Below are 16,213 nucleotides of genomic sequence, written 5' to 3'. Positions count from 1 at the left end.
TAAGGTTAGGCAGGAGAGCCAAACCGAGGTTACTGGGAGGAAGAAGGGCAGAGTTGTTGGCAGATGTGGGAGTCTCGAGCAGATGCAGGGAGAAGTAACAGTCTGTACTGAGAAAAGGTAGCAAGCCACCGGGCAAAACCTAGATAAGAAATATGGGTTAATTCAAATAAGCTAGCTAGTAACAAGCCTGAGGTATTGGCCAAGCATTTATAATTAATACTGAGTCTCCACGTCAATTATTTTGGAACTGGTGGATGGAAATGAAAAGTTCACCAACATCTCAGTGTCGTGATTTGGGAACTGGTTGGTGACCCAAAAGAAAAAGTCTGCTACCTCACTCCTCCCTTGTTACCCAGTTAACAAGTAATGGGGAGAGGGAGAGCCATCTTCAATTGTGTAGCCACTGGTAAGAGTCCCATACTCCCATAAATAATCCTAATGAATATGCAGTGTGGGATGGGGACAAGAGAGGGTAACAGTGTGTGTGTGTGTGTGTGTGTGTGTGTGTGTGTGTGTGTGTGTGTGTGTATGACGAAACCAAATTATATACATGTATGAAAATGTCATAGTAAAATCTATTACATCTAATTAATGTATGCTAATGAAATAATTTAGTAATTTAGAAGTGTATGTGAAGAAAGAAATTGTAGGGAGGGTGGAAATGATGTAAATACAGCACTCACTTGGGAAATGCTTTTTTATAAAAGTACATTAAAAAAATCTGGAGAAATGGCTCGGCAGTTTCCAGATCTGGCTGCTATACCAGAGGGCTTGGTTCAGTTCCCAGCACTCACATGACAGTCTCAACCATCTGCAGCTCCAGTCCCAGGAGACCCAAAGCCCTTTTCTGGCTTCAGTGGCCACCAGGCCCATGGGTGGGTGCACAGATGTTCATGCAGACAAAATACCCATAACACATAAAATATTTGCCAGGCATGGCAGTGCATGCCTTGACCCCAGCATAGAGGCAGGAGGATCTCTATGAGTTCCCGTGGTGATATTTAGTTTGTGCTCTAACAAATAAAGCTTGCCTGAAGATCAGAGGGTGGAGCTAGCCACTAGTTAACCATAGAGGCCAGACAATGGTGGCACACACCTTTAATCCCAACACTAGGGAGGTGGAGACAGGAAGTTATATGGCTGGGTGGAGAGAGGACTGAGGATTCAGTAGAGGTGTGAACTTTAGTAGCTGGCTGGTTTACTTCCCTGTTTTTCAGATTTTGCTCCCTAATATCTGACTCCATGGTTTTATTTTTAAGACCAATTAGAGTTGGCATTCCAAGTTCCAGTCAGCCTGTCCTACTTAGCAAGTTCCAGGTCAGGGTTACATAGAGAGACCCTGCTTCAAAACCAACCAACTAACCAACCAACCAACCAATCAAAAATCTGTAGAAATTTTCCAATTTTAATCTTTTAAAATATTTATTTATTTATTATGTATACAATATTCTGTCTGCATGTATGCCTGCAGGCCAGAAGAGGGCACCAGACCTCATTACAGATGGTTGTGAACCACCATGTGGTTGCTGGGAATTGAACTCAGGACCTTTGGAAGAGCAGGCAAAGCTCTTAACCTCTGAGCCATCTCTCCAGCCCCCAATTTTAATCTTAAAATCTGTAATCTTCCCCCTAATTTTTGTTAGTGAGGTTTTATAAACTGAGTTAATTTTTTTCAAAGACTCGTTTGGGTTTTGCTAATTTTCTTTAACCACAGACTATTTTAAAATATAATTCATTGACTCTTAGTCACCGGTCCTCTAGTTATTTTTTTTACTTGTTTTTAAATTTAATTTCACTATGTAAAGATTATAGTCTGAAAGATCGCAAGCTGCTGACATTCAGACATCTTGTTGACGTTCACTCTATGATGCTGCAGATCTCTCTAGGATAAGCACGCTGACCTGCTGACCGCAAGAGTGGAAAGGAGGAGCTGTCCCTGGTGAACTGAGGCCAGTTCAGACTGTGCTCTCTCATTTTAACGCTAAGAGCACACAGTAGAGCGGTCAAGCAAGTGAGAGTGTAGAGAAGCGCATGTGGCAACCAGCTTTTGTTTGTAAGGTATAAGTTAGAGTTGACAGGTGTAAGCTTTTGTAGTCAGGTTGTTAAACAACCGATCATTTCAGCTGTTTTTCTAGGTCATTCTGTTCCAGGTAGCAAAAGATGTCATGCTTGGCAAGGAGTTGGATAAACAATGCTTCGAGTAAATCTAGTAATTGGTCTTATTCTACGTCAATGTGGTATGACTAATTATTTGTTTTGAGACAGGGTCTCCCTTTGTAAACACAATCTACTTTTCTTCTTCTTCTTCTTCTTTTTTAAATATTTATTTATTTATTATGTATACAATATTCTGTCTGTGTGCATACCTGCAGGCCAGAAGAGGGCACCAGACTCTATTACAGATGGTTGTGAGCCACCATGTGGTTGCTGGGAATTGAACTCAGGACCTTTGGAAGAGCAGTCAATGCTCTTAACCTCTGAGCCATCTCTCCAGCCCCCCCTTTTTTTTCTTCTTGCAAGAACTTTTATCCGTTTTCCCTCATCCTCTCCATCCCTGTCTCTCTCTTCTTATCCCTTTGTCCCTACCCCTTCTGTTGTCTTCAGCTACCATTAGGTTATGGTGAGATTACTGGAGGCTTGGAGGTGCCTGACTTAACCATAAAAGTCTCTCAAATCTGACTCCAGAATTTATCAGTTATCAATGGCAGAACCCAAATTCAGTGTGAGAAAGATTTGGATATCATTCGTGGCCTGTTGGTGGAAGGCACCTCACAGCATCGGTGAGGGTGACCTGCAGAAGGTTAGAGTAGCTACTGGCTGACAGCCGGTCAGGTAAGGTGGCCTCAGCACAAGGAACTGAGTTCTTACACAACGATGACTTTGGGAATGGAGTCTCCCGGGGGTCTGCAAGCTGAAGCTCACGCCTTTGCTGGAGACTCGCGATCTCTGAGGCGCGGTGATATTATACCAAACTGGGTGTTCTTTTAAGTTGCTAGACTGCATTCTAACAACTGTTAACGCTAACTGGAGATGTGGTAATTTGATGCCACAGCAGCATCGGAAACATCACCCGAAAAGCCTTTCTCTCGGAACTCCGGAACTCCGATGACTGCACTGGGGACAGCGTCAGTTTCTGGCTCTTGTCACACACTTTTCAGCCAGGCTGCCTCCGCCACCTTTCAGTTGTGAAGTTGGGCTAACACTAGTGTTCTTGGGAAGTCTGTTGTGAAAGGTGATTTGGCTGTCAACCCCGTGCAAGACACCCTCACGAACTCAGCCTCTCTCTAGGGCAGTCTCCCTTAGACATCCAGAGTATGTCCGCACCCTTCAAAAATGCAGCCTGCTGGCCAGTCTCTGGTGCTCACAGCTCAGAAATCTAGGACTGGAGCTGTATGGGCTCTGCAACGGCTTGAATGTGAGAGGGTGGGTGGCTGGGGACTTGTCCAAGGATGTGAGGGGACACATGAGGGCTCACTGGGCGTATCTTCTTGCTGAGACCCCAGAAGCACAAGGTATAAGAAAGGGGCCCTAAGGTTCTCACTGTGTTACGCAGTTTGCGCAGGGCAGGCTAAATGACTGTTGCAGTGTAGTTAATAGAATTACTGTGGATCTCTAATGGTTACTAGAGAGGCGATGGTATCCCTGGGATGGGGCTTAAGCTTTCTGTAGAAGTTTTCTAACAGTCAAAACTGTCTGGAAAGGGCTTTACAAAAGCATGTCCACTGTTTACGGTATTAACAATGTAAACTTCCAGCCTCTTGAAGCCATGTGCTATGTGTGGGCGAGCATGTGTGTGTGTGTGTGTGTGGAGGTGGCAGGCCGGGGAGGTTTGCTATTGATAATGTAGATGGTTAATTTTCATCTTGCCCAAACCAATACCGGCACCACAAAAGCAGCTTCTTTCTCCCCTCCTCTCGTCACATATCCCACAGCAGCTCTTTGTAGGCTTGAAGCCATTCTGAGCTAGTATTCTGCAGAAGTGCCAATCTAGGCCAGCAGGTCTCAAGATGTGGACCCTGATAAGTCTCCAGCTGGGGCCTTGAGGTGGTCGCCAGGAAAAGTGAGGTTTAAACTGCCCCGCCCCCAGTCTCACATAAAGGCAGACCCGCCCAATTGTCTTCTTCAAGTTTCCTCTGCCAAACTCTGTTTAAAACAAAAAGCCAGCATCAGGGGCTAGACAGCTCAGCGGCTAAGAACTGATTTTCCAGAGGACTCTGGCTCAATTTCCAGCACACACGGCAGTTCGTGTCATCTGTAACTTCAGTTCTAGGGGATCTGGTGCCCTCTTCTGACATACACATCCATGCAGGCAATATATCTCCACATCCCAACCCTCAAATCTTCACTTCTTAAATGTTTTGTGTGTCAAAATAGAGGAAAACATTGGACACTTTGGTTGTACACTGAATAAAATGAACCCCCCCCCCCCGATCCTTGAATGAGCTTCAAGCTAGCTGCTGTCACATCCTGGTTCTTTGGCAGATGATACACACTCTAGGACAGTATGCATATGGGTTGGACTCAACACAGGAATCGTAAAATTACTTTAAAAGTTTAAGGTATCTTTTTGTGAGTAAACAGAACAAAACTCAATAACCTCAACTGTACAGTTCTCAAGTGAGATCTTTGTAGATGGCATGTTACAATGCCAGGATGGCTGGACATGCCTGTGGGAGGAGCCTGTCCCTTTAAGAAAATGAACCAGCAGGGAAGGCTGCTAGAGGTAGTCCTCCAGACAAAGTTAAAGTGTGGAAAAATCTGTCCTTGGGCAGAAATCCTGATATTTCGGGTGTTTCAGATACAAATGAGAAAATGCCACACTTCTGCTGAGGATTCAGCAGACTAGCTAGAACTTGCGTGGCCCTTCAATGCCGCCCGCCAAGAGTTCAAGTTTTCATGGGCAGTCCTGAGTCACCGTACCAGCTGGTTACTGTCATCTCAGCACCTGACCTAGCACCCTGCTGATGACAGGGAGGTATGTCATGAGATGGCATTGGGAACCTCTGGCAGAGACCCCCACCTAACTTCAACCTGATGTTCTCAGTGTTGGGGAGTGTACTGACTTATGACCTTATGTCCCGTGACTGTAAAGAGTCCACGTAAACCACTTCTTCAGCGAAACAAGTCATTTGGGCATCCGAGTCCACACTCACAGGCCAGAGTCAGTCATGTCTGGAGTAAAAGCTGTTCTGCACTGACAATGCCACGTGTGGATTTATGTGTAGGCTTGCGAGTGCCACGGCACCCCCGTGGAAGCCAGAGAACAACCAGTGGGAGTCTAGTCTCTCTTTCCACCACGTGCGGTCAAGGAATTGAACTCAGGTGGCCAGGAGGGATGGCAGGCACCTTACTTGCAGGGCCATGTCACTGGCTTACATAGTGAAATGTGTCGATCTACATCCCTGAACTGGTATCCTTCGAGTGATCAGGAAGTGACTGTGAGAAAAATCACATGTTAAAGGAACAACCCCCATCCCCGAAAAAGCCCGAGGAAGCCTGTCCTCCAGTCCTGGAACACGGGCATTATCATCAGCTTTGGGTCACAGCATGGCTTCCAGCTGTTTTCACTGATGCTCACACCTCTCCAGAAAATCACCACCACAAGTGCATGTGTCGTGGCAGGTGATACGGACGTCACAGAAGGCCGACCAAAGCTCAGCCTACAGTGATAATGAGGCCACAGAAAGAATGTTAATACGGAGGAGGAATAAGGAAACTAGTCACTATAAAAACAGGGATGGCAAACCGTATACTGGATAAAAACATCCACAGAGTCCATATCTGACAAAGGAATATTATACCTAACACAGAAAAGGCCACCAGTAAATCAAGACAGCTCAGAAAGAAACGAGAAAAATGCTTGAAGATTTTAAAAACGAAGTTAAGATCAGGTGTGGTGGAACACACCTTTAATCCCAGCACTTAGGAAACGGGCAGGCGGATCTCTATGAGTTCGACAACAACAAGACAGTCAGGGCAACATGAGACCCTGTCTCAAAACAAAACCAACCACGCCCCCTTCAAGCTAAAATGGTATGTACAAATAGCTTTAATAAGGTCAACCTCATTAACCGCTGCTGGAGGAATACAAATTGAAAGCACAAAGTATTACTACTCAAGGTTCCATGTCATTCACCGCGTTGGCTAAAACTGACCGACAGTGTCACTAGTCCCATTCCCTACCCGTCCGGTACTGGAACTAAACCCAGGGCATCATGGATGCTAAACCCATTGACACCAGGAATCAGAGAGGCTTCAGAGCAACTCATCTTTCATACAGGACTGCAGTGGTATAATAGTGTGTTCATTGTGGAGAACTGTCATTTTCTAATACCGATAAACATGAACCTAAGCTGTGACAGTAAATACCCGAGAGAAATAAAAAAAAGCAGATTTACAGTTAAGGTTTCCATGTCCATAGGCTTTATTCACAATACCCCAACTGTAAACAATCCAAACACTAAGTACAAGAGAACACATTTGTACAATTACACTACTCGTTAAAAATTACTATTAGTTACTGATATACGAAACACATATGAATTCCAAAATCTGCTTATGAAGGAAGGCAGACATAAGGTATATGGTACATGAGTTCACTTCCACGAAGTTTGAGACTAGGTAGGACTAACAAGGAGTGAAGGCAGGCAGCCCACTGGTTGGGGAGACAGCATGGACTGAGGACTTTCTGGGGCGATGACCTTTTGTGTTGGTTTGGGTACTTGTGACAAGGAGCTATCAAGCTGCTTACTTAGGTCTGGATTGTTTGAAAAGTTCCATCTAAGTCATAGGCATTTTTTTGACGAACGTAAAGCTGAATGTGTGGTGACTATTAACCTGTGAACCTATCCTAGGTATGTAACATCATTCTAAACAGCGAGGAATTAGCTACATAGAGGCTTTATCTGGTACTAGTTGAAGATCTGGATAGAGTGGTTACTTTTAAGAAATGTATTTAAATAAATGAGACAAATGTACTGTCTTAGGTTTGCATGTAATAACACTGATTCCCAATGTGAGCAAAGACTGCCTGTCTTTAGGGAAAAAAATGTCACTTTTTCCTGACAGAAGTATGTCTCATGATCAAAACTTGTGTTACGGCCCATCCTGTATCTGTTTACTCGCAAGAGAAACCTGGCCAATCTTCCAGCTGTACTTGCTACTTTTGTGCTAATACTTAAACTTCTACAGTTAGAGCAGCTGGAGTTAATGGGACTGTTTACTTTGTATGGCTGAGTTTATGAACGCTAGTTTTCATGACTGAACAGATTCTGGTGACTTTAAACTCCCTCTTAAGTACAAACAAGACTACCAAGAAGCCACCAAGATAATTAATTAAAAGAAACTTCAAGCTGGCATGGTGGCGCACACCTTTAATCCTCACAGTTGGGAGACAGATTTCTGAGTTTGAGGTTAGCATGGTCTACATAGCAAGTACCAGGCCAGCCAAGGGTACTAAGTGAGACCCTGTCTCAAAAGCAAAACAAAACAATGAAATTTTAATCATTAAACTTCACACACATCTCCAAAGATTATTATTTTTGACTTCTTACCTTATTTGAAGCATTTACTTATTTTATTTTGTTTTGAGACAGGGTCTCGTGATGGTCCATTCTGGCACTGAACTCTCAAGTCTCCCAAATGCTGGAATTACAGGTATGAACCATCTGCCTGGTGAAAGAGAGTTTTGTTTTTTTGAATGGTGAAATGTTTCCCTTAACTAGTCAACAGCCTTGGTGTAAACTTGTGGGAGTTTACGTGCGAGAGCGCTAGAGGTAGAGTTGCAGACATTGCTGACCTTCTGAAAAAGAAAGGAAACTGTTTCACCCTGCACTGCATTCTGGACCTCTAGAAAGCCAAGTGCCACTCAGGCGAGGTGCACGGGGGCTTTGGGAACTGCGCAGTTCATTTGGGAGACCTCTCCTTACTCAGTTGACCTGAATGGGACTGTTTTCACAAGATGAGTGTTTCTGCGATCTTGCTGGAGGCCCAAGTAAACACTGGTGTTTCACTTAATTATACAGGAGTAGAACATAAGTAAAAACACTAGCACACACTTCACTCTTATTTTTCTATAAAAATATAACTCTTTATTAAATAACATGCACAAATATTAACTAGTCATTTATTAAACAGATATGATTTAGAACAAGACTTAAATACAAATCCTTAGGTACAATTGAATATCTTGTTCATGATGTTTGAATAGTTTAAAAAGAATCACTGATTAAATTCAGCATCCTTATTTTTCTTTGAGAACCCAAATATTCTTAGGCATATACTCCATTCTGAGATTTTTTTCCTCTAGTATTTTAGACCTTCAGTAAGTCTCTAACATCAAGTCCTAACTATGTACTAACTCACACATGTACTACGAAGTGCAGTAACTTAGCTATCCTGACGGCCTACAGAGGAAGTGAGTAGTAGTGGAATTGTAGCAGAGGCTCCAGCTGTTTGAGCTACCATGAAAGAGTGAGCACTGTGGGGGGCGGGGCTGGAAAGCTGGGCTGACTGAGGACTGCACCTGCCGGACCCTGCTTAAGTGAAGCTCTCCCCTCCTCCCCCAACAGCTTGTTCTGTTTGGTCAGTATCACTTCTGGCACCTTCCCCCCAAGATGAACCACCAGAAAAAACGCTCTACAGATCTACTCTTCTCTTGCTCTCTCTTGAACGCTTAATAATCCTGTTTCATTTTTTAATTTGCCACACATGCTCATCAAATTTCCTTCCTAGGATAAAGAATAAACAAAGTTTGCATTAAGTTGTTTTTGTATTAAAAAGTATTGCTTTTATAAATTATCTTCCAATGTTCCCAGCCTTAAGAAGCATAACTTCAACAAAAAAAAAACAGTGCTTCAAAGTCTACCCTGCCTTTCTGGCCCCATTGACTGAATGAAAAGGCCAAAGTCTTTCATCTAAATTTTTAAGGAAAATGACACCCAACCTTATCAAATCCTCGCACTGTGTATTTTTCACATGTGCTGCTTTATTGCGCATGCCAGTACAGTAAGAGTGAAAATATAAACTGATGTAAAAATTCAAAAATCCCTAAGCTTAATATGAACCTTTGCACAGAAAAACCAAATATTTTCTTTTTCTAGCTGGGATTTCCAACTTGTGAGCTGAATTTAAGCCATTTAATTCATATTTTTTAACCTTTCCTTATCAAAATAGGAAATATCCAGTATTATGTTATAATTCAAGACAGTATTGTTGCAGGGTTCATAAATGTTTATCCTATTTACTTATGATTTTAGATTAATCTAATTTTCCTTTCCAAATGCTTCACAAGTTAAGCAGCAAGCTTTATCTGAAGTTTTCCTGAATATCTAGTCTACATCGTGTCATAGGATAAATTGTTCTAAGTATATTGCTCATTATTTTACTATAAAAAGCATACCAAATCATATTTCAATTATGAAAATTTGCAAATTACACATTTTGCATCTTGATACAAGGAAAAATACAACATAGTAATAAAATCTTTATGAACATTTCAGGGACTGGAATATTCCTAAGTCTTTTACTTATTTTAACTACTAAGTATCTTAGTTTGATTTGAGCATTCAACTTTTATTTTAAAAGTGCAAAGGCTATTAAGCTTAAAAGATTAAATTTAAGCAATATAAGAAAGTTTACAATGATTTAACATGACCAATAAAATTTATTAAATATATTTACATATATTCACAGGTTCTTTCATAGTTGAGTATTAAAATAGACATTTACAATTTCAGAACTTCCATTCAAAGGCATTGGTTGTTGCTCTGGGGGAAACAGGCTTCTCCAGCGAGTTGAAGAGCTAGTGCTTCTTTGATGACTAATTCTGACCAGTGTGTCCCACACAGAAAGTCCCCGGTTCTCTTGCAGGAAACTGGGATGAGAAGTCTCACACTGTCTCAGGCGTCAGTTACAGAAGTTAAATTATAGAAAGCATGCGACACAACTAAGCCACCATCTTGAGAGTATGGGATGGACGCAAGCTAACGCAAACACATGCATGCCCTATTTAAAGGTTCACTGTCTGCACACGTTCCTAGTGCACTCTAAAAGCTACAGCTTTGGTCCAACAGAACGAACAGTTTTACAGTCAGCTCTGTACACGTTTTGAGGGCCAGTCCCTTGTATACACTGACCATTAATTACAAGATGTACAATATGTATAAAATAAGTTATTAAAAAGGAAGACAATATTAAAACTTTCAAAAAAGAAAACTGTACAATTAATTTACAGATAAAATAAACTGAAGAATTTTGTGCCAAGATTTTCTTCCACATTAGAAACTATTTGGTAGGAAGTGGATCTTTGCGTTTACTCACGTACTTTTAATAAAGCCAGCAAGAGATCTGAGTACTTGTGGTTGGTTATCTTGTTACTTGGAGTGCTAACAACTTCCAGCGCTGTTAACAGATTTTCTCAACCTTTTAAAGATCTACCCAGTTTGCCAATGTGTTCTAATGCAATAGTTACCTTTGATCAATATAAATAATAGTTTTCTATTAGAAACTGTATTTGGACCTAAGATCCAAAATATTTTTCTTTATTTTTATAAAATGACAGGGCTCACTACATAACCAACTTTAGTTAACGTCACTAACGAGTGTAAAGGCGTATTTTCAGGTTTTTCTTAAAAGGCAGTATTCCACAGTATAACACTTGTATCGTTAGTTTAAGGTGATACCAACACAAGTACCAAATGCTATATAGGAGTCAATTCAAAATCATCATTAACATCAACAAGGGGAACATAAAATTCCTGGATCTCATAAATACTGATAGACTTATAGGTGGCAGGATCAAGTTCCTGAAGTTTGAGCTGCCATTCTAGTCTCTGGACGGCATTTAAAGCTGCAGCTTCATGTTGCTGCCTCATTAAAAGACAGGTCTATTCAAAAGAAGAGAAGAATTGATTAATCTGTTACATTTTCTGTTTCAAATATATTTGAATAGTAAACATATTTACATATATTCACAGGTTCTTTCATAGTTGAGTATTAAATAGACATTTACAATCTCAGAACTTCTATCAAAGCCGCGGGTTGTTGCTCTGGGGGAAACAGGCTTCTGCAGCGAGTGAAGAACCAGCGCTCCCTTGACGACTGACCCTGACCAGTGTGTCCCTCACAAAAGCCCCCGGTTCTCCTGCAGGGATCTCATCCAGTTTTGTGAGGAGCAAGACAGATACATAAGGGGTGAGAAACAGTTCACACCATAAGCTTCCTCTGTTCTGTCACACCAGCATGCCCCACTTCTTGGTCTCTTGCTTCATTGTTATCTTTTTAATTTGGGCTTGCTAATATTCTTTAAAATTATAAGATTTTGAATTACTGAAAGAATTGTAAAATCTATACAGAAATGCTTTAAATTTTCAAGTCAATTTGGCAGGGGGTAGAGGGGAGTGGAACAGAATCTTGTATGTGGTCCAGGCTGGCTTCAAACTTGTAGACACCTTCCTGCCTCAGTATTCCGCACAGCGAGGGTTACAAATGCGCACCACCGTGCACACTTGTTTACCGTTCTGTTCTTACGTGAGGGCTACAAGCAGACAGGTGAGTACAAAGAGACACAACACTGTTTCTGTGCTGCCTTGATTCTTTATATCGAGTAGTTCAGTTCTTTATTTTAAGTAGTCTTTATCTATCCATTTAATTTTTATGTGTGTTGGCATCTGGCCTGTGTGTAGATCTGTGTGAGGGAATCCGATCCACTGGAACTTGAGTTACAGACAGGTGTGAGCTGCCATGCGGGTACTGGAAATTGAACCTGGGTCTTCTCGAAGAGCGGCCAGTGCTCTCAATCGCTGAGACAGCTCTCCAGCCTAGTAGTCTTTTTCTTAAAGATTTATTTTTAGTTATGTATAGGTGTCTCTGGATGGGTACGTGCAGGCGAGTAAAGGTGCCTAGAGGCATCGGATCCCCCTGAAGCTGGACTTCAGGTGGTTGTGAGTCAATGTACAGGAAGTGGGAATTGAATTTAAGTCCTCTCCAAAAACAGTATGCACTCTTTGCCACTGAGCCATCTCTCCAGCTCTATTACATTAGTTCTTAAAATGGGTTTGTAGATTTTATTTCCTATTTTCCAGCTGTGGCTCACAGTGAATATTCATAATTAAGCAATGTTTCTTTTCTAATTATTTCTCACTAGTGGCGACTTCTAAGGACAGGGAAACATTGGCTAATTTACTGTGTATGGGTGTTTTGTCTGCATAAATGTATGTGTACCACATATATGTGTGTGTGCCTAGTGCCTGTAGAGGCAAGAATCTAAGAGAGGGCACTAGACCCCCTGGAGTTTCAGACTGTGTGAGCTACGAGAGGTGCCAGGTCCTTGTGAGAGCAGCGAGTGCTCTGAACTGCCGAGCGCTGCTGCAGCCCCAGGTAAGCGCCCACTTCATCTGTCTCAGCTGGCAGAGCACCGGCTGGGCCAACACTGGAGGGCGGCCTCCACATACACACAACTGGTATGGTGCTGCATGCCTATAATCCCGGACTCTGAGCTGAACTCCCACTCACACTCAAAGCCAGTCTGGGATACATGAGGACAAAAGACAACTGCCATGTGAACACACCTACCTTTAGTTTGTCAAACTTGTCATCCACATCTTGTAACCAGGACATGAACTGTCTTGCATTAAACCGATCTCTCACAGAAGTTTTACTGTCATCAGACTAAAAAAGAATGTTACATGTAATAAAATGCTTTTGAAAAAAAACTTTATAATATCCCATTTATTATGAATGCTTCAGTTTTACTGATAGGAATGTGTTTCTAAAGGGAAAACATAATAAAGCTGTTCTTTCCATACCAAATAGACAGGGCACTCACAGAATCCTGAAGATGCAATGTTTGTTATGAAATAAAGGCATGGTATAGGGAGTGCTGGGCCTGCTATTTCTTTGTAAAAGTTTATCATACAGAGGAAGAAAAAGTGATCATGTGGGAGACACCTGCAGTCAGAGGTAGTATTTCTTCCAGGATGGATCTTTTTAAGGGTTCTTAAAATCAGGCCTCTGAGATGGCTCAGCAGGTAAAGGCACTTACCATACAAGCCTGCCTGATGATAAGAGTTTGATCCCCAGGATTCACACAAAAGAGACAATGAGAACCAACTCCACTTTTGTCCTTTGACCTCCATACACACATGTTGAGTGCCCAAATATGCATCATGTACACACAAAATTAAAGTAAAAAATTCTCAGTATCAGTTTTGAAATGAAGATATATTTAAATTTCAACTCTGTACCTTTCTGTGTGACTTTGAACTAATTTTACACTTTCAGTTTCCTATGGCATATACTGAAGAACACATCTCAAGTATATTTTAAGAAATAAAAGTGGCCCGGAGGTGATGGCACATGCCTTTAATTCCAGCACTCGGAAGGCAGAGGCAGGCGAATCTCTGTGAGTTCGAGGCCAGCCTGGTCTACAAGAGCTAGTGCAAGGAAAGGTTCCAAAGCTACAGAGAAACCCTGTCTCAAAAAAACCAAAAAAGAAAAACAAAAAACAAAAACAACAACAACAAAAAAAAGAAAAAAATTAAAAGTGGCTCAATGTCTGTACACAGACAAAGTACTCATGTGACTGGCACTCTACAAGTGTGGTCAAGATTAACATTTGGGTATCAGTCAGCCACACATTCACCAACTCATATTCTCATCAACTGCATTTCCTCTGTGGTCTCAAGGACAGTTTGGCCACTTTAAAATTTATTGCTTACTATTACAAGTTTCTTGTGAAAAGGGTAAGCTAAAAGATGAACTAACCCTACCGAAGCAGAGGTTCTTCAGAGGCCATCTGAGAGTAAATCAGTCTGCTATAACAACCTACCTAAAGTCATCAGGAAACAGGCTTTCTGGATTCAGCTCTTATAACTAAAAACTGTTACGAATGAGCATCCTTGTCAAGAGAATAAGCCTCGAATCCTGGTATTTCATCAAGCTTAAAATTTTAACTTAAAATCTGGTGTTCTGGTTCACTAGGAAGATTCAGGGCAAGATATAATAGAATTACTTAAATTACCAAAATCCCCATTCCATTAACCACTTATATTATTTATTTTTAGGAAAGATTAGAGAAAGTTGGGTGGCTATCTAAGAAAAGTGAATAGCATCAAAAGCAGTAATTTTTTCATCTTAATCTGAAAACATCCACCTTCCAGAAGATGTCTGGGACTTTTAGTCCTGTAACTATTAGAGAGACTGGCTCAGTTTTGTTACACCTCTGATTCTGAGATCATTTTGTGCTTACTGAGGAATTCACTTATTTTTTAAACTCTTGGGTAAGCTAAGTCAAGCGATTTAACCCCAGTTAAGGCCACAGGACCCATGGTAGGAAAGGACAACTCTTACAAGTTGACTCTGACCTTCACACACACACTGTGGCATGCAGGTGCGCACATGCACGATAAATAAAATGTACTAATAAAAATATACATCTTTTCACTTGTGTTTTTAAGACTAGCTAGTGTTATGTAGTCTAGCTTGGCCTCAAATGTGACCCTCTTGCCCAAGAAGATGCTGAGAATATACCATGACAGGCTGAAACTTTTTTTTTAACCCATCAGAGGCTAGGCATTGCTCAGCATGCCAAAGGGTGTGTGTGAAGGTCAGCAGACAACTTGTAGGAACTGGGCCTCTGCCTCCACGTGGGTCCTGCTGATCAGACTCAGTTGAGACAAAGTCTCTGTGAGCTGATGTGCTTGTGCTCATCTTGCTGTAGCCCCAGGAGCTTAGACATGTGCTACCGTGTCTGGTTTTATATGGGTTCCAGGGATTCAAACTCAAAGCCTCATACTTGCAAGGTAAGCACTTTACCTATTGAGTCATCTTTTTATCCCTTCACTTTGGTTAAGCAAATAGAGTTTGCAGCCTCTTAAGTTCTGGGATGAGGCCTGTGCACCCATGCCCTGATGGATGCCTGGTTTTATAACAACCCACAATACAGAGGACCAGCTGCTCCAGGGATACTTTTGAGAATTGCATTTCTTCTCTGACTTTAATCCAAGTTTCTTCTACAAAGGCAGATCTAAAAACAGGCGTGTTATAGTTCTTGAAAGCACTATGGATCAGCTAGCGCTTTACCTGTGAGTCCAAGGGCACATTGTACACTTCTGCATCCAGTAAGACAGTGCAAGCACTAAACGGCAGCGTTTGATTCGCCAGTGTTCTTGCAGCTCTGTAATGAACTCGAAGAACTTCTTGTTCATTGGATACAATAAGTTTTTCCTAATTGAACACAGAGTAATTAAAAAATATTTATAAAATTATTTGTAAAATTAGATAAAGTCACTTCAGCTAAACTAAACAATCTTAATCGGAGTACCATTTCCCAAGCAGGAGGCTTGAGAAATTTAAAAATTCCTAGGGGTTCTTAAAAAAAAACTTCCCAGGCTGGAGAGATGGCTCAGCGGTTAAGAGCATTGCCTGCTCTTCCAAAGGTCCTGAGTTCAATTCCCAGCAACCACATGGTGGCTCACAACCATCTATAATGAGGTCTGGTGCCCTCTTCTGGCCTGCAGGCATACACACAGACAGAAAATTATATACATAATAAATAAGTAAATATTAAAAAAAAATCTTCCCTCTCCAAAATTGGCAGTTTCTTTCTTTAAATACTTTTTTGAAGTGTATGGATGAGGCTGGAGAGATTGCTCAGTGGTTAAGAGCTCTGGCTGTTCTTGTAGAGGACTTGGGTTTAGTTCTCAGCAACCACATGTAGGCTCACAACTGTTTATGACTCCAGTTGCAGGGGATTGAGCACACTCTTCTAACCTCCACAGACATCAGGCATGCACATGATGCACAGACAAACATGCTAGCAAAACCCTCATACATACAATAAAAATAATAAATAAATCCACTTTTTACTCCAAAACATTTCATCAAACCAGAAAGAAATCTCATATTATTAGCAGTATTCTTCATTTTTATATCTTCTGGCTATCAGTAATCTACCTTTTGTCCCTAGGAGTTTACTTGTTTTGAAAATTCACTTATTTGTAAATAAAAATCATACACTATGTGGTCTTTTGTGATCAACTTTCCTTAGTGTCTTATATTTTCAAGGCTCACCACAATGTAGTATAGATATCTATTTCTTTGCTATTGACAAATCATATTCTACTGGAGACATATTTTATGTAGGCCATTCATTAATTGATCACTTGGATTTGAAGGGTGACAGACTATGCTAATTGGGCATAATGATTATTTT

General features: G+C 41.3%; 1 protein-coding gene across 4 annotated transcripts in view; it reads right to left on the bottom strand.

Annotated features, from left to right (window-relative positions):
• Positions 1–6,400: 6,400 nt before the first annotated feature.
• Positions 6,401–16,213, bottom strand: part of Ankrd12 (ankyrin repeat domain 12) — a 115,164-nt gene continuing 105,351 nt past the window's right edge. For all 4 annotated transcript variants that reach the window (XM_038338893.1, XM_038338891.1, XM_038338894.1 and 1 more), the window contains 3 exons: positions 15,082–15,225; positions 12,574–12,669; positions 6,401–10,886 (listed from right to left, as the gene is read on the bottom strand). In XM_038338893.1, the coding sequence (XP_038194821.1) occupies positions 10,701–10,886; positions 12,574–12,669; positions 15,082–15,225 (426 nt within the window). In that variant the 3' untranslated portion in view covers positions 6,401–10,700. The remainder of the gene's footprint in view (positions 10,887–12,573; positions 12,670–15,081; positions 15,226–16,213) is intronic.

This window comes from Arvicola amphibius, chromosome 8 (assembly GCF_903992535.2).
Source record: "Arvicola amphibius chromosome 8, mArvAmp1.2, whole genome shotgun sequence".
NCBI classification, from domain to species: Eukaryota; Metazoa; Chordata; class Mammalia; order Rodentia; family Cricetidae; genus Arvicola; species Arvicola amphibius.
Note: the sequence above shows the minus strand (reverse complement) of the source record. Positions and strands in the feature narration are given on the sequence as shown.